The 22,623-nt window shown below is 43.2% G+C and overlaps 1 protein-coding gene across 1 annotated transcript in view; it reads left to right on the top strand.

Moving 5' to 3' along the window:
* Positions 1 to 22,623, top strand: part of GRK5 (G protein-coupled receptor kinase 5) — a 162,162-nt gene that overhangs the window by 108,458 nt on the left and 31,081 nt on the right. The window contains exon 4 of the mRNA XM_080401226.1: positions 6,209 to 6,286. Within this exon, the coding sequence (XP_080257352.1) occupies positions 6,209 to 6,286 (78 nt within the window). The remainder of the gene's footprint in view (positions 1 to 6,208; positions 6,287 to 22,623) is intronic.

Here is a 22,623-nt window from a genome sequence, read left to right on the forward strand (position 1 = left end):
CTTTATTTTGACATAGTTACTTTTCTGACATGAGATGCAAAACTTAGCTTTTGTGAAATATCGAATAAAAAGAACAAATAATAGATGAAAATATTTAGCTGTTCATGAGAGGCTCACAGAGCTTTGTGTGCACTGAGGGATAGGACCACCTCTCTTCTACAGAGCACAGCTAAGTGACTTTACCAGGTCACACAGTAAGCCACCCGCAGAAGCCAGTAATTGATCCCTCCCCATTTTGAATACAGTTTTTTGACCAGTGCACTCAGCTGTCTGCAAAGAAAGCAGCGACTGGGGCTGCTGGGAGGAAACCAGAAGCTGAGTCAGATACTCAACAGCCTACCAACTACCTCCATTCCCATAGTGATGTGAGGCTGAGTTGTGCAAGTTCTCTCTCACATCTTTGCTTCGGAAGACATGGTAAAATAACCAGACCACAGAGGGGAAAAAAAAAGTATCTCCTCTTTGCTGGACATTTGTTTCAGCTGTTGGGTGAAATTACTAACCCGATCTGATTTGCCGTCGTCTCCTGCAGATCTAATTATAGCAGCATCTAGGGGGTTTTGCCGTTGCAGTCAGACAGCTGTTAGACTGCTTTCTGAAGAAAAAAGGATTTGTATCATTAAATTCAGCATGCGTGTAGGTGTGTATCTGTCAGTTCTCTCTGAAACCTGTGAATACCTTGGCCAATTTCGAACAACAACTGAGATTAAAGTCCTCAGAGGCCTAAAGTTTCCACATGTTTTCCGAGAGCAGTGTTTGGGTAATTAGCCACGATCGTGCAGTTGTAAAATGGACTGCAAGGATATGTGGTTTGTAAGCAGGAGGCCCCAACATTAGATGATAAAAGCGATAAAAACTAAGAGATGCAGAGCTTTGCAGCGCAGCGCTGGTGGAGCTGTGGGTGTTTGTCTCCCACCGCTGCTGTGGGACCAGTAAGTGGCCATCCGTGTGGCTGTCTTGTCTGGGAAATGGGGCAACAGCAACCCCTTCTCCTTGCCTGTAAGGACAGAGAGCCATCTCTTATTACGGATACTGTGCAAACAATTTCATAACAGAGATCCTGACCTGACTAGATAAAATATCTGGTAAGAAGTACCAGTGGCAGCAGCGCGTGCCTCTGAACGCATTGCGTGCTTATCTGCGTGCACGTTAGGCACAAAGATCTCCCGTGAATAGTTCGCCAAACCCTCATGTAGCTATTCAGATGAAGGAACTACACAAACATAAACTATTCTCACTAAATGGAGATGGTTTATGATTAAATCAGCTCCCCTTTAAGCCCTTAATAAAGAATTCAACACAGCCTTAAAGCACGCTTTGCTGCACTCTACAAATATTTTAGCAACATCATACAACTTTGGGGCTGTTGAAAGACAACCATTAAAATAAAGTGTTAGGGAATACGTTTCCTGTGCTGAAAGGCAGATCAGTGAGCAGGGAATCTGCTAGCAAGACACGTTTTCTTCCCCGCAGCCTGTGCCTCCAGCACAAGAAGGCGGCAGTTCGGCGGGGACCTCTTGCCCCATCTCCTCCTCAACAGTACATTCCTAGGGTGCAAGGTCCTGACGTTTCCCTCTCCTCTCCTGTGATTTTTTTGTGTGCCATTAGAAGACTTTAATGAAGACTTTAGCTTGTGGACTCCCTTTCCTGTTTCATCTACTCACATTCGCAATTATATTTTTTTCCCCAGGGGAGGGCTTTTAACGTTTTAATGTGGACCAGATTTAGATTGACTGGAGGAGAATACGGCTAATTCTGGTCAAGGAGATAATAACCTGACATTATTTTCTCTCTAACCTGTAGGATGTTATTTGTTTGCACTGGAGTTGCACAGAAATACATCCTCTGGAGAAAAGCAACCCCGCTGCCTTGCCGGGTTGTTTCTGCTGGTGCTATCCAGGCACAGGGGCCAGGGGTGAGAGGCATGATCTCTTCAGGTGGACTTTTCACCTGAATGCTTCACTGGACATTACCCTTATCTGGGGTAAAAGGAAAAGTGAGCACCCATTTAATGCTATTTGTAAAAACCCTGTCTTGCTGTTAGGGAGATTTCGTTTGGTTAAGTCCCTTACATGGTATATAAACCATCTGTGTATGTGTGTCTTAAAGCTGTTCGAGGCTTTTTCCATCAGAAATGCCAGTTTGTTGATATCAACAAACTCATTAACTCAGAATGTGTTTTTAAACAGTCAAAAGGGCTCTTTTTGCCTTGCATTTAAATATGAAAAACGTGGTTGCAAGTTCACTTTTCATTTAGAAATGAGAGTTACTATGAATCCCAGCTGTCTGGGTTCTGCCTTCCAATTTTCAGTCACAGAATTTAAATCTTCAGTGGAGGCAAGTGCAAGGGCTGTCGCTGGAGCCCAGAGCAACAACAGGGCCTGGAGTCTGAGGACAGAGTGAGCAGGAGCTGGAGCAAAGAGAGATGCTGGGGATAGCAGAGGAGGGAGCTGAGAAAGCAGAGGTGTGAAGTTGGGACCGAAATGTGAGTAGCCTCCTGCAGATGCTCAGAAGGTGATTCCTTATACCAAGAAGCTGAAGCTGCTCTGGTGGAAGTCTCTGTTCCCATTTCCATCTCCTGGGGTACGAGGGACTGACTTCTGTGGCCATGCCAAGCTCCCACAGGCAACCAACGGCTGCCTGCAATGGCAAAGAGTCCTCCCAGATCTGTGGAGAGATCCGTTTGGCTCTGTTTTTCAATTTTCACATATTTTTAAGCTGCACAGTTTCAGGACCTCAAAGAATACTAAGATGAAGATCAAATGCTAGGTAAAACGATGTGTCAGAATTAAGGCTGCTGATGCAAGCTCCGTTTGGGTCCCTGTGCCATTGCCCTGGTGACGCTCTCCATCGGTCACGGGCACCCTCCAACCCCTGAACCTCTTGCTTAGCTGTCACTGAGCCCATGGCCATGTCCCACAGCCAGCCACAGGTGGGACATTGCTTCCTTTCCCAGTGGAAGTGTGTTTTCCTATCCAAGCTCACTCAGCCCATCCCGAGGGCAGCTGCTCCGAAGGGATGGACACTTTGCACACCCTTGCCCCCATTCAGCCAGGTTTGCTTCTAGGGAAGTAGGAGCCACCAAAGTAACTACTACCTCTGAAACAGCAGCCAAAAGAAAATTTAGCGGCAGCCAGCCCACATCCTCTTGCCATTTGGACTGGCGGACCCGCGCCTGCCCGCAGAAAGAGCCTTCCCTGCAGCTTGTCCCATGCAGTCAGGGTGATTGTAAATCCTCCCCTCATTTATGAGCTATGAATAGGGCGCTGTCTGACCTAACTAGGGCATGGAGAAGCTATTAAACTTCAGAGCAGGAGCCTTGAAACACATGCCTGGATTCATCAAAGGAATAATGGAAAATATTTTGTTCCACATGGATTTTAAGTAACAAAGTTATTTCTAGCAATTAGGGATTTGCAAAGTGTAGCTGTGTTTTTGAGTATTGTGGGAGAAGGGGATGTATCTTGTGATCTAAGCACAAGACTGAGAGTTGAGGACCTTGGTACGCTTCCCAGGCATGCGACAGTGAGCATGGGGAAGTCACTCTGTCTACATGGGCAATTCTTCCTGTCATAACACTCTGTGGCTGAAAATGCACGGGTATCTGTTGCTGAATAGCTCAAAAGTGGCACTGAAGGGAGAAATAATAATGAACTTGGAAACAAAGTGGGACAGGCTTCTTGAACTTGAGCTGCAGTGAGATCAACAGTGTTCACAGTTGGAGCTGGTGGTTCCTTCTCACATCCTCACTTGTCTGTCACTTCCTACCTTCACATTTTCTGAGAATGTCAATTGCAAGTATAATTAAACTTTTCTTTAATTCCTTCCCATCTTGAGACAGAATTAGACACTCTGTGTATGTCTGTGTGTGTGTGTGTGTGCGCGTTTAGCTTTGCATATGTTGGATCCTATTAGGAAATGCGTTTTCAAAACTGATCCAGTTCCTGCTAAACTGCTGTCCTGCTCTGTCTTGATTTGCCTCCTGCTGCACTATTCGGATGGGATGTAGATGTAATTTACATGGCAAAAAGGACATCAGATTTTTTTGACATCTCCCTGGTGCACTTCAAATGGCAGATGATGGCTTTGAATCAGGTTTTACTTACTAGGGAGCCAATATATTACCAGGATTCAGAGTCTAAAAGCGAATGAAGGAGAGAGAAATGGTCATTGTTGGGTAAGTTGTAAATAACATTGAACAGAGGACTCAGAAGATCTCCTGAATGCTTCCATGCCAAGGCAATGCCAAGGAGTCCTCCTTTCTTTGCAGTCTTCTGCAAAGACAGTTACATATAAGTACAATTTTTTTTTATTATTAAAACACATTTTTTTTGTTTTCTTTTATATGGAAGACGCCTTGTTTGTGAGCCTAACCGTAAATTGTAAGGTCTAAAGGAGATGCAACTTTCATCTTAAAAAAAATTGTTCCTTCTGTTACTCTTACCATTGCTTTATCCCCTAGCAAGGAATCATGGAGAAAAATGCTGTTAAGACGCTGTAAACATTCTGGAGTGTCTGTGCTTTAAGAGCTGAAAGGACCCATACTCAGATACCATCTAAAAGGACAGGAAATTGGATGAAAGATTTTTTTAAACCCTTGTAATAAGCTTATGAAAACATAATCAGTTCATCTCCAAAATGGTCACTAAAAGAGAAGTACTGCAGTTGTGGATTTTAGCTTTTGGTGTATTTTTCATCAGCAACACTGATTTCTCTGTCATTTGCGGTCATTGTCATTTCCCAAACCAAATTAGATCATAATTCTAGATTGTTCAAGCAACCTGCTGTGTATATGTATAAATATGTAGCTTCAGACTTCAGCTGCAATAGCTAAATGAGCACTGGCCAGATAGATGGGTAATAGTATTATTACTACATTGTGGTTTTCTTGTCATTCCTGGGTCTGCTGAGCTGGGGTATCCATTACAGCCTGCCTTCGGATTTATTGCATCAAGCTCGGAGCAGTGCATATGTCTTCCAGTGGGCAATAGTTCTGAAATTTTTTCTTCCAAGTGTTTGCCAGTTCAGTCTGATTTACCTTTTTTAAAAAAAAAAAAATTCCTCCTCATTTATCATTGCAGACCGCTTGTATTGGACCAGGTTACATAATTGGTTTGGCAGGATTTTCTGGGATCCTTTCTTTAATACAAACAGTCAGGAAAGCTGTTAGGCTGTCTCTTTTTTTCTTTTTTTTTTTTTTTCTGGAAAATATTTTGATCCTAGGGCTAGAGCTCCATATCATGGCCAGTGCCAAGTGGGACTGTCTCTAAGAACTGGTCATTATCATTTAGCCACTGGGGTCCCATGCAGGGCACGTTTCCTTCAGATGCCTGCCATGGATCCAAAACCTTAACTGAAGTGATGAATGTTTTTATGGTGCACAAGTAATGCTGCTTTTGTTTCTTACGTAAACGTTGTCCTGAAACTCATCAAAAGTCAGTAACGCTATGGTACATATAATCGTCAGAATTTTAAAATGTAGGTAAACCGGGGGTGTGGGGTGTGTGAGGAGCGCGGAATGTGGTGCTCTCTTTTTAATGCACCAGGGAAGTCAAAGATAATTTTGCCTATATTGTCTGTTCCTCTAAATGGTCTCTCTTGTTTTATCTTGGTCCTGAGAAATCAGCTCTTAGATCTGCCTTCCGGAGGGACTGAGTCATGGATCACTAAAAGTGATGGGCAAGTCTCTCTGCTTTGCAGAAGTGTTGTTAGACCAAGGGGAAGACGTAAATAAATAGGAAGGACACATCCTACCAAAAAGAGAGTCTACTGAAGGAGTTCACCTGATGCTTGAAATGGCATTGTGACAAGAATTAACAAACACCCACTTTCTCTACTACTCAGAGAAATAATTTTACCCTCTGTGTCTGCCTTCCCTTTGAGCAAAACCAAATAAAGTTGCTGTCTCTTGTCACTGAATGCTTTTTGAAAGCGGTCTTGGCAAGGCTATAAAATATAAATTAATTACATTTTATTGGTGTTAATTAAGAGACATTGTTTCTGAAAATGCACTGCTAGGTTTTGGTCAAAATATAGTGTAAGGTTTTTTAATTGGATTGTGTGTACAGGTTTTAATTCCATCAGAAAATGGTATTTATCCTTCAGATTTTTCAGACAGAGCGTTCTGTTAAGGTCACATCCAAAATGAAGTTATAATGGTGAAATATGAGTGCAAATATTGACTTTTTTTTATATATATCTGTTCCAGGCAGAATATGAAATTGCTCCAGATGAAAAGCTGGGAGAGAAAGGAAAGGAAATCATGATGAAATACCTCACCCCAGAGGTAAGGGGCAGCCAAGGTGGCATTACTGAAGGAATGCTGCAAGGCACACCTTTGCTACACAAGATTGTTACAGGCTTTGTAAACCAGACTCCTAAAATTTATGGTGGCAGTCTCCAGTGATAAAACCTGCAAGTCTTATGCAAACAGTCAGAGAGAAAAAAAAATCATAATCCAATCCAGAAATTGACTTCTAAGGATGAACTTGAGTTTACCAGGGTCTTCATTCATCTGTGGATGAGCAGGAGACTTCTCTGGTGTGCAAAGCTCTACATCTGAGGTGTAATGCAAGAAACCTTAGCCGTTTGCAACAGATGACAGTTATTTCCCGTCCAACTCAAAAGAGGTGGCGGCATTTCATAGACGCTTGTGTAGAAACCACTGGCAAAAACGGTCTTTGGTAACAGACATTGTGTTTTGGTACAAAAAATTCCCACTCCTCCCCACCACACCGTTTGCCCCAGGGTAGCCAGGGGCATGGCAGGCTGCCGTGGGACAGCGTGGTTTGGAGCTGAGGGGTGCTGGCACCTCTTCTTGTTTCCACCGCTGCCTCTTGCCTAGTGTTGCCTCCCCGGGGCTGTGGAGGGAACGGAGCTTCTGGTGGCAGCTGTGCCACAGGGTGGCACCCCAGACAGGACTACAGACCTGCGGCGGGCATTTTGGACAGGCTGCACTGGGACCAACCCTTCTTTGGCTTTGGCAGGGGGTTACGATCATTTGCTGACCACACTTAACCTTTGCAACAAAAGTCACTGCCAGAAAGCAATAAACATCCAGCTTCAAACAAAAGAACAACCCTAGGATTTTTCCTAAGTTGCTTTCCTAAGAGTAATCAAGACATACAATTGCTGCTGCAACTGTTTTACAAGAGAAATACATTTGACCTTCAGGAGAATTAATGGCATTTTTGGCAGATGTCTTTTTAGAACGTTTAAATGGTACAATATGTTTTGGAGGTGTAGGGGCAGAGCAGACCACTTTTTTTCCAGTCAGTCATTTTCCTACAATAAATTTCAATGCATACTTTCAGTTATCTCAGACTGCACTTTGGGATCTGGTTTCATTTACTGAGCCTGGCTAGTTTTGTGCGCAGCCACCGAGTGCTGCCAGTACGAGTTCCTGCTGCCCATTCATTAGGGCATCGAGTTCCACTGCTTTTTAAATCTACCACAATGACCATTTGCATTAAAGTTTCCATCAACAGAGGAACAAGGGACAAATACTGAGGGAAAATACTTCCCACTGCTCCAGTTCCCATCTGGAAATGGAGAAAGGCATTTTGCTGATAGCAAGAGCTAGTAAAGTGGGAGCAGGATAGTGCCGCTTCGTTTCAACCAGTCTTGGTGCAGGCTGCCAGATGCCAGTTCCCTTCACTGCTGTCCCATGGCACTCCTGCCATCCGTAGGGCAGCAGAAGCACACGGATTAGTTTAGTGAGCTAAGTGAATGTGCAGTGAAGACCAGTCTGAGGTTGATTCTTCATCAAGAAAAAATGGTGGTGTTACAGGAAGGGAAATTACTGGCACTCCAGAGCTGGAGTTACTATCCTCCGCCGTGCTCTGCACCTCCTATTTGACCTGTCTGCCTGGTTTCTCAGTACATAAAATGGGCACAGGATATTTACCGTCTGTTCTGAAACTTTTCTGGTATTTGCAAGTTACCTAACATCTTTGGGCAGAAGGAAACACAAAGATGGTCCTTCACTTATAATCTAAACCTGCCTCTCTGGTGGTGGTGCTTTAACGTCTGCAGTGTCTTGCTGCACTTTTTTTTCTTAATGTGAAACTTCTGCTTCTTCCCAGAGGGATGTTTAAGCCCTGTGTAGCAGAAAATACTTCCTAGAGGCGAGGCTGACTGTGCCACAGCAATGGGTTGAATATGACATTTTCTAACAGGTCTCCCACACGACAAATACTTCAAAAAACTAGAGCAAGGCTTGGATTAATTTAATTTCATTTCTTTTTAGACACCTAACTAAGGTACTCAGGTTAGGAGTTCAAATGTCTGACCTTTCTTGTCAAGAAAAAGAAATAAGAATCTCCAAAGGACACATTTTAAGCCATTAGAGGCCAGTGACTCAAGGCCACGTTAGATGTTTGCAGCCAAAAGGGATGAATCTGGATCCAAACATCCTAATGGAATATCATCCTGGCCAGCAAAGAAACCTTCTTTTCATAAGGAGCTGCATTTCTCCATTTAGTTATCTGTCCCTTGAAAGATACAAATTGCCACTGATGCCAAAGTCTTCTGCTTTCAGAGGAATGCTTCTTTTAAGTAGGTGTGTATCTGTGCTTCAAAGAACCTGATTGTCTTGATATAAAAATAGTGTGACATACAGCTTGACTGATAGAATAAAATTATAGGTTTAGTTCTTGGACAGATAGTTCAGTCTTATAATGTAAGGAGTACTCTTCCCAGAGTGCAGGATCAGAAGCAAAATGAAAACAAAAGTAGATTTCATGCTTTGTAATATTTATAAATGATTTTTAATTCTTGCTTAGATTTTTGAATGTCATACATATTTAACATACAGTGTGTTGGTATATCATCATTCCAAAGTGCATTCATTTGCATAGGGAACATGTGCTTTATTTAATAAAACATGTACTACTTGTACAGCAGAAAGGAAAAGAAAACACTTTCCCAGATGAACAGACATCACACCAGTACTTACAGCCTCACGTGACACACAGCCGCTGTCTGCAAGATGGTGCTACACCGCAGAGTTAGCAGGCTCAGCCGTGTGGGAGCCATGAGTTCCCACGTGGAGAGCTCTGTGGGAGAACATACACCATCAGCCCCGAGGCTGCTAAACAGGCTCAGAAGGGGCCAAGATGGTTGGGGGGGGCGCACTTTTTCAATTCATCATAATCTGGGATTTTTGCAGCTTTAGTGACCTAGGCAGCTCCTACATGCTCACTGGGGAAGCTGGGAAGTGGTCTGTCAGCCTTTTCTTGCGGTTGACATCAGAGACAGCATGAGTGGGTCAGGCTTCCACCATCTCCCTGGCCTATAGGCAACAGCAATGACAAATTTGAAATTTGTCCTGGCATACGGAGGGAAAAATGGGTGGTTTAGGCCTCTCAAAGAAGTGGCACAGAGGAACAGCCTCCTTAGGGGTATGGTAGAGTCCCCATCACTGGAGATTTTCTGGGTGCTATTGGACAGGGTGCTAGCTAACATCATCTAGGCTCCCTTTCCCGTGAGAGGTTAGACCATGTGATCTTTAAAGGTCCCTTCCAACTTGAGCCGTTCTATGATGCTGTGTACTCAGGTCCTCACCTAGGGGAACATTAGTATTCCCTCTCTCCTGCCTAAAGTTCGTTGAAACATCCGTGTCCAGCAGGCCATTCTGAACTATTTGATGGGATGGAAATGTAAGGAGGAGTACATATGATCTTCACGTGGAGGGTGCCAAGAGACAAGTGTTTTCATGGCTGTCTTAGCAGCTTCACTTGGGTAGTGAGCAGGAAAGAGACATCCCACAGAAGAGGTGTCCTGTAGCTGAAGACACCCTCCAGCCTTGAAACATGCTCTGAAGAACTGTTAACCTGCTTCTCCAAGGAGGTCCCGCTGTGAGCTGGCTGCTCCTCAGGGGCTGTGTGGGGACATGCGCTGGTGAGAAGGCCTTGTTGGTTAAGAGGAGGAGACCCCATGAGGCAAGTGCTATTTGGGTGCTGTGCTCTGGAGGGAGGTCTGCAGGCTGCCTTTGCTTAACAGGAGCGGCGCAACGGTTGCCACACCGGCAAGATTAAGGTTTCTTGACTAGAGTCTTGCTTTGTCAAGAGAGGCTTTAACAGTTTCCATGAAAAAGGCACTTAAAGCTGCCTTCTTGACTTAATAAGCCAGTAGGGCAAAAGTCCAACCCACAGGAAGTCTAAAATTTTTGAGGTTGTGAAATATGATGGTAAAACTGCTAAAATGAATTGGTCACAAATATTTCTTTCCTGGCTTTTCCTAATCTCAACAGTTGAGTGGGGATGTTTCGGTTTTAGGTTCCAGTTCTGCCTGTAAATGGAAAAACCCTCAGTGCTTGAACAGTTGAGTTAAACTGAACCCAGCCTGGCTCCATTACCTGGCTGCTTCTTGGACTGGAAGACCAAAGAGATAAGTTTACCTTTGTACTGCCTGTAAATTGGAGTTTTGCACCTCCATGAAGCATTTTTGCCTTCCTGCCTGACAGCTGCCATGCCTTACTCCACTAAATCTCTAGCCCAGTATTTTCTTTTTCACTGTAAATCACCTTGAGATACTTTGAGAAACGCTATATAAAACTAAATTGATTTGAAATGGCTCTTAAGACAGTCTCCATATGCCATTATAGTTTATATTTGGACTCAGCTGGGTACTAAAAATGTTAGGATGTCTACTGTGTATTGTTATCCCCATTAATATACTTCACAGAATATGAAGAACAGCAACAGCATTAGTTTTCTTATCTGAATTCCTGCTCGGTTTCCTTTCCTCCAGGAAATGCACAGAATAAAGGGCACATTTGCAATTTCTTTCTTTGCTGCCAAAGGTTAGCTGGACACACTGGTAACCTCCTTACTCCAGTCTAAGGCTAGCAATGGGTGTTTTGCTAAATGAAAATATGTCTTTGTGTTTATGAACAATTATAGGATATGGAAGGGAGGGAAAAGTCCCATGAAAGGGACACTGGCTGATCAGCAGTGCCTGGCCTTCCACTTGTCTACTGGCTGAAATGTGCTCTTCTCTCAAATGGGTTCTTTATGGAGAAGAAAACACCTATGAAATGTGAGTGAGATGAAATTAAAATGAACCATGAGCCCTGCTGCTGGACAAAGCCCCGCAGCTGAGTCCAGGCTCCTTCTCACAAACACCCTCTCTCAGCTTGGTGCACTGTCAAAGAGCAGTTTTCTTTTTGGACGCTGTTGCTTTAATCTTGATGCCGAGAAACCTTGCCCTCGGTTGCTCTCACCTTGAGATTTCTTTCCCCCTTCCTATTTTTGCCACCAAAATAAATGCAAACTTCAGCACTTGCGCTTCTGAGTGAGTCATCTTTGCTGATCGCTAAAGCCTTCCATCTCCCATAAGGAAAGTTTCATGTATCACTTTGTAATGATTCTGGCTGAATTCTGGAAGGGCAGGTCACACCGTACCAAGAACTGGATTCAAGTACTGAGACCTCTTCCTCTAACTGTTTCGTTTTACTAAACACCTTCTAGGGAACATGTTATAATTAGGTTTTGGAACGGCCAAAACAAAAGTTGCATGTCACTTCAGTGGAAGCTCTGAAAGGAAGAAACATTAAGCTTCCATAAAGCAATCTGCAGAGTTTAATACAGGACAGAAGCTTTGTGTTTGGAAAGGTGAGCCTTCAGGGACTGTTTTTTACATTGTTACCTTTCTCATACAAATTCAGCTTATATCACTTACATCCTGCGAGTCATCTCCCTGCCCTGTAAGCTTATTAGCTCACTGATAAAAGGCCAACACAATATCGCTTTTCACTAGCTACAGCGGATGGTCCCTCGGGCTTGGTCCAAGAGTTATCTCTGCAGCTAGTTTTCAAATTTTTCTAAACCCTGTGCATTTCATTAATGACCCAATTGAAGTAAGGAATGAATGAAGTGCCTGTCTGAACACAGTGTGTTACATGGCTTCAGGATGGGCTAGAATTATTTACTTTCTCAAAGCATTATTCACTGTGTCCTTTGGGTTCCTATTAGGAGACTTTTCAGGGTGCTAAATACTTAAGTAGAAATCCTGGCCTTAGTTGAGCCAAGGAGAGTTTTGCCATTTAATTAATTGCCCTGGGACTTTACCCTTTGACTCAGTGGATTTCTCATCTCCCCTTTCTATTGACTTCACTACTCTATGGGCACCATTTTAGCCAGATATGATAGCATTACTTAGACTTCTTGCTTTGCAGCTACCATAATCGATACATAATCCAGTCTCCAGAGAAATCAATACATAATTCTTCTTGTTGTTCTGAAGACAGCACAATCAATATCTCTGCTGATCACTGTGTCTTAGTCCAGGGAAGTACCTTCTCAGCGTACTTTCTGCAAAAGCTCATCTTTCCAAAGTTAAATTCTGGGAAAATATCTGAGCAGCAGAACGGCAACCTTGTTACTCAAATTAATGCTTTCTAATCAGAATTTATTTAAATAAGGGTTCTTCTGTCACTGGGGCCAGGCTGTAATAAAGTGTGGCAGAGGAATCCAAAAGATCACAGTGTTGCCTTGATTAGGAGTCCCTTTGCTGTGGTCTCAGACTAAAAGGCATTTTCTCATGGTTTGCTCAAGTCCTATTTCCTCATCCTTTACCCACTGTTTATAATACAAATGTTAGTTAACTAAACACTTACTGAGGATTTCTGTCTCTTGCAATGGTGCCGAACTGCATGAGAGCCTATGGAAACAACGTGGAGGCTGCGCTGTGCCAGTGATGCTGTCCCAGAACAGGTCCTTGGGCTGTCCTGTGGCCTGTCCTTTAGATTTAAGGAGGGCTGCATTTGCAATGCATTTGCTCAGATGGGTTGAAGACTTGGGGTGGAGTCATTAAGTACACTGGTTTTATGCCAAGCAGTGCTATTAGTCGAAGCTCTGCTTTTCCTTCCTTGTTGTGTTGGAGAGGTTACACTCCCAAGTTCACATGCTTAACTGTTTGTCATTTGTGGTTAGGAAAATCATTGGGATAACTTGGTCAGTGGGCAAAAGCCTTCTAGCTTCCCTGTCTGCTGGAATTACTCTGACTCGACCCTTTTGAAAATGGAAACTTGCTTCAGCTATTTGATGGCAACCACACATGTAAACCTGGCTCACATCTGTCTGCTGAGGCAGGGCAGGCCCCCCCAGCTGCTCTGCCTCCTCTCAGAGACTAGCCAGGGCATCCCAGAGGGCTGAGGACACCGAGCCGTCTGCTCAGGATTATCTTGAGAACAGGAAGGATGTACTTGTCTGCCCTCAGCTAATGAATATGCTCATTATAGTTTCCTCCTCTCGTTTTCAGGGGGACATCTTTTCCCCATCTCCTCTGCATACCCCTCACCACTTACACTCAGTCGTATGGATTATCCAACAGCCAGGGAAGTTAATTCTAAGCCTTTAAAGTTCATTCAGCTTCCTCAGAAACAGCCTTTTCTGCCTGAAAATTTTGCCCACTTGGGAAAAAAGGAATCAGCCTTTTCCAGCTGTCTGAAACACTGGCTTGCAAAACATCCAGAAATCTGCAGGAGATGACTTTTGTGCGTTTGCACAGAATGACATTAAAATAGACCTCTGGTGAGTCCAGACCATTATGCTCCAACACATACTGCAGCCTTGGTTGTCCAAACACAAGCAAGCGTCTGGATAGGAGGGATGAGGTGCCTCTTTTCTGCCTACTGACTACAGGGAGCACAAGGAGACTTTGTGTGTTTCGTTTTTCAGGTGATGAAAGCGCAATGAGATGAATGCCACGCGAGGTGTAATGCAGAGTACATTAAATTACATTGCATGGCATATCCCCACAGGTTTCTGTGCACCGTTTCTCAGTGGTAGGGGAGCCCTTTGGACACCTGACCTCCACAGCCCTTCTGTCCACCCACTGCAACTCACAGCAACTTTCCTGGCTGGTTCAGGTTTGGATTTCTGAAGCTAAAAGCGTAATGTGTCAGCGAATGTCTCCCTGAGCTCAGGGTTCATTGTGCTAAACTTGGAAGCAGTAACAGGATCCTAACAAAGAAGAGAATGAAAGGCACACAATGAAAATGGAAGTTAAACATACTCTATTTCTCATCTGATTCCCTCCTAATAGGAAATCAGGATTCTGGAAAAACTTCTAGAGGCTTCAGCAGCAGCACAGGTATGGGCCAGGCAGATTCAGACGAGGTGCCTGAGGCTGACATGTTTGGCTGGGGTGGTGCAACTAGAAGAATCACTAAGCTGTGTGTTATTTTAACTTGGAACCAGGAATCACAGTATTACCATAAGGAATGTTTTAAATTTCACAGAAAACATAATATATTTAAATTCATTAAAATATCACTAGGTGAATGTGAAAAACAAGAAAATGGGATTTTTTTAAAAAAAGTATTTTGATTACTAGTGGATTTAAATATCGTCAGCATATATAAGTTGAGGATATGTGGCACTTTGCACTACCCATGTTTAATATTTTTTTCCCAGTAATGCAACTACACTTAGAATACTCACTTAACCTGCGTGCCAAGCCTCAGCTTATATGTTAATTTATTACTTTTTAATCAAGTCAGACTCTGACCTGAGTCAAAAATGAAGCATATAGCAAGTTTATTATCCTGGCACAGATGCTGTTTGTCCAACAAGCAAAACTGAGGAAGAGCAGAATATGCCACAGCAAACAGTGTGTCATGTCCTACAATAAATGTCTTCCCTCTCAATTCTTTGCAGATGGCTATTACAATATGATCATTAATGGATCACGTGACACAGGTGATTAGGGAATGCCCAGTTTCCAGCAGTGCTAGGTAGTGATTTTGTTTGCTTTCGTGGGTGCTTCCAGTCTTTGTGTGAGTGGGCCACTGGTTCCTGCCTGATGTTTATTTAATTCACTTCCTAATCCTTCTGGAGGCCTTCCCAAACTCTCTTTTGGATTTTTGTTTCTTCATTCATGTGTTTCCTCAGGATTTTGACCTGCTAATGGAAAAAGACAACAGCAAATTCTGCAAAATCCCTGCTGCAGCTGATAGCAGTACAGCCATTGACTTGAGCGCAGCCTGGATCAGGCCCTCATGCATGAGCTACCTTCATGCAAAGCAAATAGCTCGTGGGCTTCAGTGCAAGGATCGTTTGCAAGGGAAGGGTTACTCATGTTTACAGGCTTTTGCCTCAGAGGAGTGAATTCAAGCAGGGAACTGTTTGTTTTCCTGCAAGAAAGCCATTCAATTACATTGAGGTTGTAAATGAGTGTTTATAGATTTAGGGATTTTTTTTAATGGAACAAATGACATTTGGTTTACCAGAGGAAGCCAAACTATGACTATTGCAACATAAGGTTGCTTGCTAATGTTTAGGCTATCCATCAGTGCAGGAGGACGTTAAAAGGTAGAAAGGCTCTGATAAGAGGCTAGACAGTGGATGCTGTCCAAACCTATTAAGCACACGTGATGACAGAAAAAAACCTTTCTGAGAACAGAAGCTTTCAAAATTGTCCCGTCATCTTAGTAGCTACTAATGGTGAGAATACCATTCTTCTCCCAAAATGTTTTATCAACCATCTGGCTGCTAGCAGTAACACACTGTAGCAGTGGCTTGGTTGGGTTGCTCTCAGAGGGGTATTACACGGCACTTTGCAAGGATTGTGTGAGTAGCCTAACCTTTGCGTAACTAGAACATCGTGGACAATATTAACCTTCTCTTCTGTTCTGTTTCTATTCTGCTGACAGGTACTGGTACTGGTTATTTCATCTGCGTTTTCATCCTTTAATCTGTTTGCAAAACGCTTTTAAAGCAGAAAAAAGGCAACAAGAAGTAAAACATGCTTTCCCTTCCCCCGCTTTATAGCAAGTTTTTATAAAACAATTTCATCTGGCTAGTTTATGAGCACCCCTACGCCAATAAACCTGTGTGTCTACAGAAAGGAGGAAAAATGTGTTTCTTTGGTAAAGAAACTTCTGTAAGCAGGTTTCCAAAGAATTATTTAAAAAGTATGGGTGGGGAAGGACTAGGGTTTAAAGATCATAAAAAATATCTTGCCAAGTACTTCTTGTGAGGCCAGTTTCTCACTAATTGAAGTCAAAAGCATCTCTTCTGTGGTGACCAGTAATCTGTACCAAAACCCCCATAGTCGGTTGGGATTGCGGTGAGTGTTTTTATTTAATTGAGGAGTATTACAGTCTGCAGCTGATTCACTGGACTTGCAAAAGAAGCTGATGAAACAACTAAATTTTTTCTCATGGGACAATTTTTTATTTCAAAATTACTTTCTATGAGGTTTTGAGTGTTTAAGATTTCCTCCGGTCACCTATAGGAACCAAGAAGAAATTTCTTCTTCTTGATCAATGCAATCTTTTTCTTTGTTGCTCCAAATCTCATGTGTTGTTACACCCCCAAATTTTTCTGAGTTAAATAATTTAAAATTCCAAGGAAAACACATTTTGGACTGAAGAGCTTCATGTAGGAAACATTTTGACTCGCACCATTCGCATGGCAGTTGCTTGTTTGCCACTATCAGGAACAGAAATGGGGTTTGTAGAAAGGAGCAGCTACAAAGAGGTCTACTGAGAAGAGGAACAGCAAGGTTTTGCTTTTTTTTTTTTCTTCTTTTTTTTACCTAGCTATACCTAGATAACAGACCCTCTTGCTGATTAAAAAGGGAGCCATGAAAAAAGCTTTATATACTTTCTATGCACTTGTCAGAAAGGAAACCTCAGTGGCTGCTGGTTTTCTCCAAGGAAGGGCATAGTTCAAAACTACAACTTGGACCCCAGCATCAAAGAGGAAACCCAGAGAAGAAACTTGTCCTTTGCCTGCTGGTGGGCTTTCGGAGGCCCAAGAGGCAGCCCAGCAAGTCCAGAGCAAGCAAGTTGGCCTGAAGCTACATCAGATCCGCTACAGTAAAGTAATTCATGAACTGGTTAGTGTTGCCTTTTGTGATGGATTAGTACAACCCCTCCAGGCAGTTGGATGTGTTCAGCTGGTTGCTGAGGGCTCCGTTGTCTTCAGTCATTACATTTTTGTGTGTCAACATGTGTTTTGATAGCTTAGTAGAATATGAGGGAAAACAGATTCATCATGACTCCAGATCAGCTTACAGCTACAAAACAAACCCCACAGTTGATAGACATTGCTGATTTGCTTCATGTAGCTACCAGCGAGTGATCCTGCCCTCAGTACTGAAAATACCATTTGATCAGAGAACAGGACTGAGTTCAGTTTCTTTCTCTGCCATTGACTCACTCTGTACTCCTGGGTGAGGCATTTCATGTCTCCCAGGGCTAGGGAGATTGGTTTCGAAGCTTTAGCTCTCATGACATGTGTATGTAATGCCTGGCATTATGGGGCCCCCATTCTCAGGTATAATGTCTACATGCTGTTGTAATAGAGAAATTGCTACTAATAACACAGCTGCTCTCCATGCTCTGCTGCTCTCCATGCTCCCCGTCCACCTCACTGCCAATTCCTACATCTGTCATCTCAAAGCAAATATCCTGGAATTATGAAGCCTTGTGCTTTGCCTCATACAGACCCAGATGACTTTGTGGTAGGAAAAAAAATAAAAAGAAAATGCAGAAGTTGATTACTTAAAGTGTTGCAGCTGCTCCTGATGTAGAATTGGCTGTTTACTACATATACAGCTAAAACCAAACAGATAAGATCAGACACAGGGCAAGAAAAATGAATGTTCCAACATTTTTGTGCATCGCACCAAAAAGCATCGGGAGACTGCGTGTGCTGTGACAGTACTGGGAACCTTTCCATCACCAGGTTGAAACGCATGTCTAACCTGGACTTCCCAAAATCGAAGTACCACCAAGACACTCTTATCTCCTCCTTCATTGCTTTCCTTTGCATTTCTCAGTCAGACTTGATGATCTTAAAGGTCTTTTCCAACCTAAATGATTCTGATTCTGTGATTCTCACCCCCTCACACTTCCCCTCCGTCACTCACCAGCCGCATGGTCAGTACTTCTCAGGCTGTAGCTCAGACTGAATCTCCGCTGGCATTGGCCTGCCCCTACCCCGAGTGGGGATTTGGGGGGACATCAGAGTCACCCGAAAGTGGCTCCAGAAGCCTCCGTGCAGTGGGGCAAGCAGAGCCCAGGCTGTGCCCTGCGCTGGTGTGTTCCTGCTCCGAGGGCAGCAGTGCAGACTCCAGTGGAGATTCCATGGACCAGTTCTTGGGGTGGATCTCTAGCCACAAGTAACAGATCAGCCTTGGAGGCACGATGAGGCACTCTGTTTTGTTCTATTACCTTTCCTTTTTGAAAACACGCATTACCTGAGCACCTAAACTTGTCTTTCCCTGATTTTGCGCCTAGCAGCATGACTTGTAGATACCAACCTAGTCTCCCTTTTTCTAGGAACTGCTCTGATTACATTCCTCCTTATGACTCCTTATGAGTGTTTGCCTCAAAGGACTAAGGACAGTCACACCTGACAGTTGTACCATTGCTGCCTGCCCTGGTAGCTACTCCCCCTGCTAGCTGAGCCTTCCTCAAACATCTGGAGAACAATGTGACTCTGCAAAAGCAACAGCAGAAATGGCATTGCATGCAGCAGACTTCCCATCCTTGACACAAACCATTGCTCTCCGTTGCTGGTCTTGGGTCACAGCTGTGTGAGTGCAGATCAAATGAAGTAACAGCTGGATGAAGCCAGTATTTTCCAGGTTTTTGTGTATGAACTCTTCTCATCCCATTGTGTACCATCTCACACCAAAGTTCATTTTAGCCTGTTTCTTTCATTTCTTTGAGGTCTCTACTAGTAGCAAATCCGTGTGGAGGTTTACAAATAGGTTATACGTGGTATATTGCCATCAACATCTGAAAATACACATATCATTAAGACAGATGTGCTTGGGATCAGAGACAGCTCAAGAAGAGTTATGGCATGAACTTTTGCTCATTGACTGAAACATTTTTAATTGTTTTAAGCTAGTTTGTTGTGGAATGTTTTCATAACCTGAGATACAACATATGTTGCACATTATTTATTTTATGGAAGTGACTTTTGAAATAACTCACTGTGTTTCAACATCATGGCTGCACGTCTGAAACTTGCCAGGAAAGCAGTTGTGTTTATGACAAAAGTTTGAATGAAGTCTATTCAATCTAAAGAGTATGGTATCTTTCTGGTTCATATAATTTTTGCAGTGATGAACAGTTGTGCTTTAAGACACCGTGATGACTCACACTCACTGGCAAGAGCTGGTATCAAATGAAAGCCTGTATTTCTAGGTTTCTGTTCCTTATTCACTAATTGCAAGCTACAAATGGACTGTTGTGAGGAATCTGAGCATCTCTAGCTTTCATTTATCTCAGTGAGACTTCTTTGAATTCAGTCACAGATGGTGATCAACTCTTCTGCAAAACACAAGTCTTAACCTCCCTGTTCACTGTTCTGTAAAATATTGTGAGATTGCCACCTAGCTCATGAAGACTTAATCATGCAGTGAAGCTTTACTATTTTGAGGTTGTTAGATGAAAGGCGCTGTGTAAGAATAATTACCTCTGGACTTAGGATCTGGTCTGTTTCTTGCAAAGTCAGTCTGACTGAAGTCAATGCTATCCCTTTTTCTGGTCTGAAGTTCAGGATTCTGCAAGCTATTTCTTTTTTTGTAGGAGACAACGATGATCGAGGCAAGTGTCTTTGAAGCAAGACTATTCATTTGCAAAGAAAGTATTTATTCCTTTGCTCTGAGCTCCAGGTTTCCTAGTGAGCACTCAGCATACAAACACCCTTTTTCATCTGTTCTCTGGGCAGTGCCATGTGCCTGTGCTTTAGAGTCCAATGTTTTGCAGAATCATTGGTATAAAGGGCTGGGAGAGGGCTCAAGAGCCTCTTACACTGAACAGAGATCAAATACACTTAGATCATCAGCAGATGTCTGTCTGCCCTTGGAGGTCTGTCAGAACTCTGAGAACAGATTCCACAATATTCATATGCATGTTCTTTTGCTTCCCTGTGTGAAAAAATAGAAAAAAAGCCTTCATGTGCAATTAAGTGGATTCCTTCACATCATTTCCCCAGCATAGAGCAGAACAGGCAGAATAATTGATCCCTGCCCTCTTTATTAAAAACATTTCTATATTAAAAGACCTTTATCATGTTTCACTCTTACTTTCCCAGACTAAACAAATCTAGTTCCTCAACACTTCCCTTTGGCATTTTTTCCCAAAGCACGTTTCTCAACCCTCCAGACACTTGGTGCTCTTGTCGGCTTTCTGTAGCTTTCTCCAGCGGTGGTGACCCCAGCTGGATACGTGTCTCTAGCTGGAGTATCAGCACATCCTTCTCAGTTCCCTTTGTCATTTGGCACTTCTCCCACAGAAGCAGCAGCGCTGCATGCTATAAACCAACTCTGCACGTGCATCTTTGTGTTGTGTGTGCATCTGCTTTGGGCTTCATACTGCTGTCAGAAATATCCAGAGCTGGTTACACAGAGACACCTGCTACTCACCCCACCCCAGTTTCAGAAAGGCTAACTCTGGCTGCTGGGTTGTCAGGAAAATGCTTTTGCTCGTTGAATTTGCAAACCTCTGCTAGATGGCTGCCTGCTTTTGCTTCCACAAACCTGACGGCAACACCTATGGTGCATTGCATCTTGACTGAAGTCATCCATTTTAAACATTTGGAAGTTCTGTCTTAAGGAAAATTAGAACAAATAATAAGTTTTAAAGGAGAGGTACAATTATCAGAGGAGGTCTTCTGGATGTTTCCCTTGGTGCTGCCAGCATTTCAGCTTGTTTTTAGAACGAATTTGATTAGCTGATAGACTGACAAAAGGCCAGGTGTCCTCCGCACAGTCATGGGGGAGGCACTGTCAGAGAAATGTTGTAAGTACCATGGCAAATATATAGAGATGTTTTTAAAAGAAGGCTTATTTATTACATGTCCTGTTCAGTGAAGGTCAACAAGGACTGTCTTGAAGAGCTGAGTGAAGTAACCTGTAGCAAAACTGACAGAACTGTCACAAAAGGAGGGTTTACATTTTAAAGTATTGTGATGCAACATGATGTTCAAAAGGTAACAGGGAGTTCGGCAGCCTGGAAGCTTTCGTCTGATCTGAATCAGATTTTGCAGCTTTTCTGTACTTCGTGAGGCGCCAAGTGCCGGGGCATGGGCACTACCAGCACAGCATGGACACGGGGGTCTCATGGCACTCAGTCTGCCAGGGACAGCTGTGGTGCTGCAGGGAAGACCAGAGCACACTCAGCTTGCGATGCTCTCAGCTCCACCAGGAACCTGGTATTGATGGGTGGTACTGCATCCAGCTTCAAATCTGTGCTGTTTATCAGTGGTTGCATCCTGGTGAATGAAGAGAAAGGGGGAGAAGCCGCTATCAACCTCTCAGCAAAGTATGCGAAGTAACTTGCATGGCCAGGGGCTTAATTTGGAAGGAACAGCAATTTCCAAATTTTTGTGGACATGAACACAACTAGCCTTGAACAAACGCATGACATCTCAGCTGTTTTCATGCTGTTTACTGAAATGTAAGAGGAGCTAGGAGGATCTCTTTTGTCTTTTATATCAGAAAAAAACCAAAGTTTAGAAATGGAGACTTTTTTTCTCGGTGCTAATGGCACTCAGAAGTAACTGAATATCCATTTCTTGTTTCTCAGGTAGTCACTAATCCGATTCCTAATTGCATGCTTTTCTTAAAAATTAAACAAAAGGCCATCTGAAGACTGAGATACTGCTTTCCCCGCAAAATATTTATGCAAAGGTTTTCAGTTCCTGGCTGTAAGTGAAAAGATAGAAGAGACAGGAGATTTTGATTAAAACCTGGTGAAAGTAGTTTGGACTTTTGGACTTGTATTAAACTATCTGGTCAAAAAGGATAATGTGATGAGAGAAACTTTCGTTGTTGGATCAGTTTAAGTACTTTTTGCACTGCCAGAGTCACACATCTGGTTTTGGTTCCATCAGCTTTACCTTAGTGTTACTCTGTTGATTTGACTGGCATAATTTCTGATTTACATTATCATCAGTGATATCAAGAATCACTTTCTTTGCCTTCAGAAAACAGAATAGCCATTAGGGGAAGTACAGGACTGGACTCGTTACAACTGCCCAGCATTTTGTTTTGAATACAGGAAAACCTAACAGGTTTTTGCAGGTGTGTTTGAAGAGTCAGCAGAATATTCTGTGTCACACACTCCAGCGTAGCAGTCTTAGTCACAGAGCATGGCTCTCCTAGCTGCCACAGGACATTTAATATGTTGGAAAAGGTGTCTCTGTTCCCCTGTAAAAGCTGAATTTGCTTTTACAACCATCACCCATAATGCAGTGGGAGAGCAGTGTTAATAACCATTGCTTCGCGCTGCAGAAATCTTTTGCACCTCTCCAGGGAAGAAGCAACATTTTCTTCTGTAAGTGGCCAAAGCGTTACCTTTGGAAGTGTTCGCTCGTGGGATCCAAGTGCTTTCTTGCACTCATAACCTGGCCTACCTAATTGTTCTCCAGGGGAGCAAAAGTAGGTTGGTGGGTTGGGTTTTGGCTTGTAATTGTGTCTGGCTTTGTCTGAACATCTGAAGGCTGTAGGTATGCACGGTACTCAAACAGGGAAAATAGCAGTCACGGTTACTTAATGGGAGCGGAGGGAACTATGAAGTCCCAAGGAAAACCTCAGGAAGGATCCTACAAAGACTCTGTAGGACTGTGTGTGGAGTTGGAAAGGGTTGGGTGT

Source organism: Falco punctatus (assembly GCF_963210335.1).
Source record: "Falco punctatus genome assembly, chromosome: 9".
Classification (NCBI taxonomy): Eukaryota; Metazoa; Chordata; class Aves; order Falconiformes; family Falconidae; genus Falco; species Falco punctatus.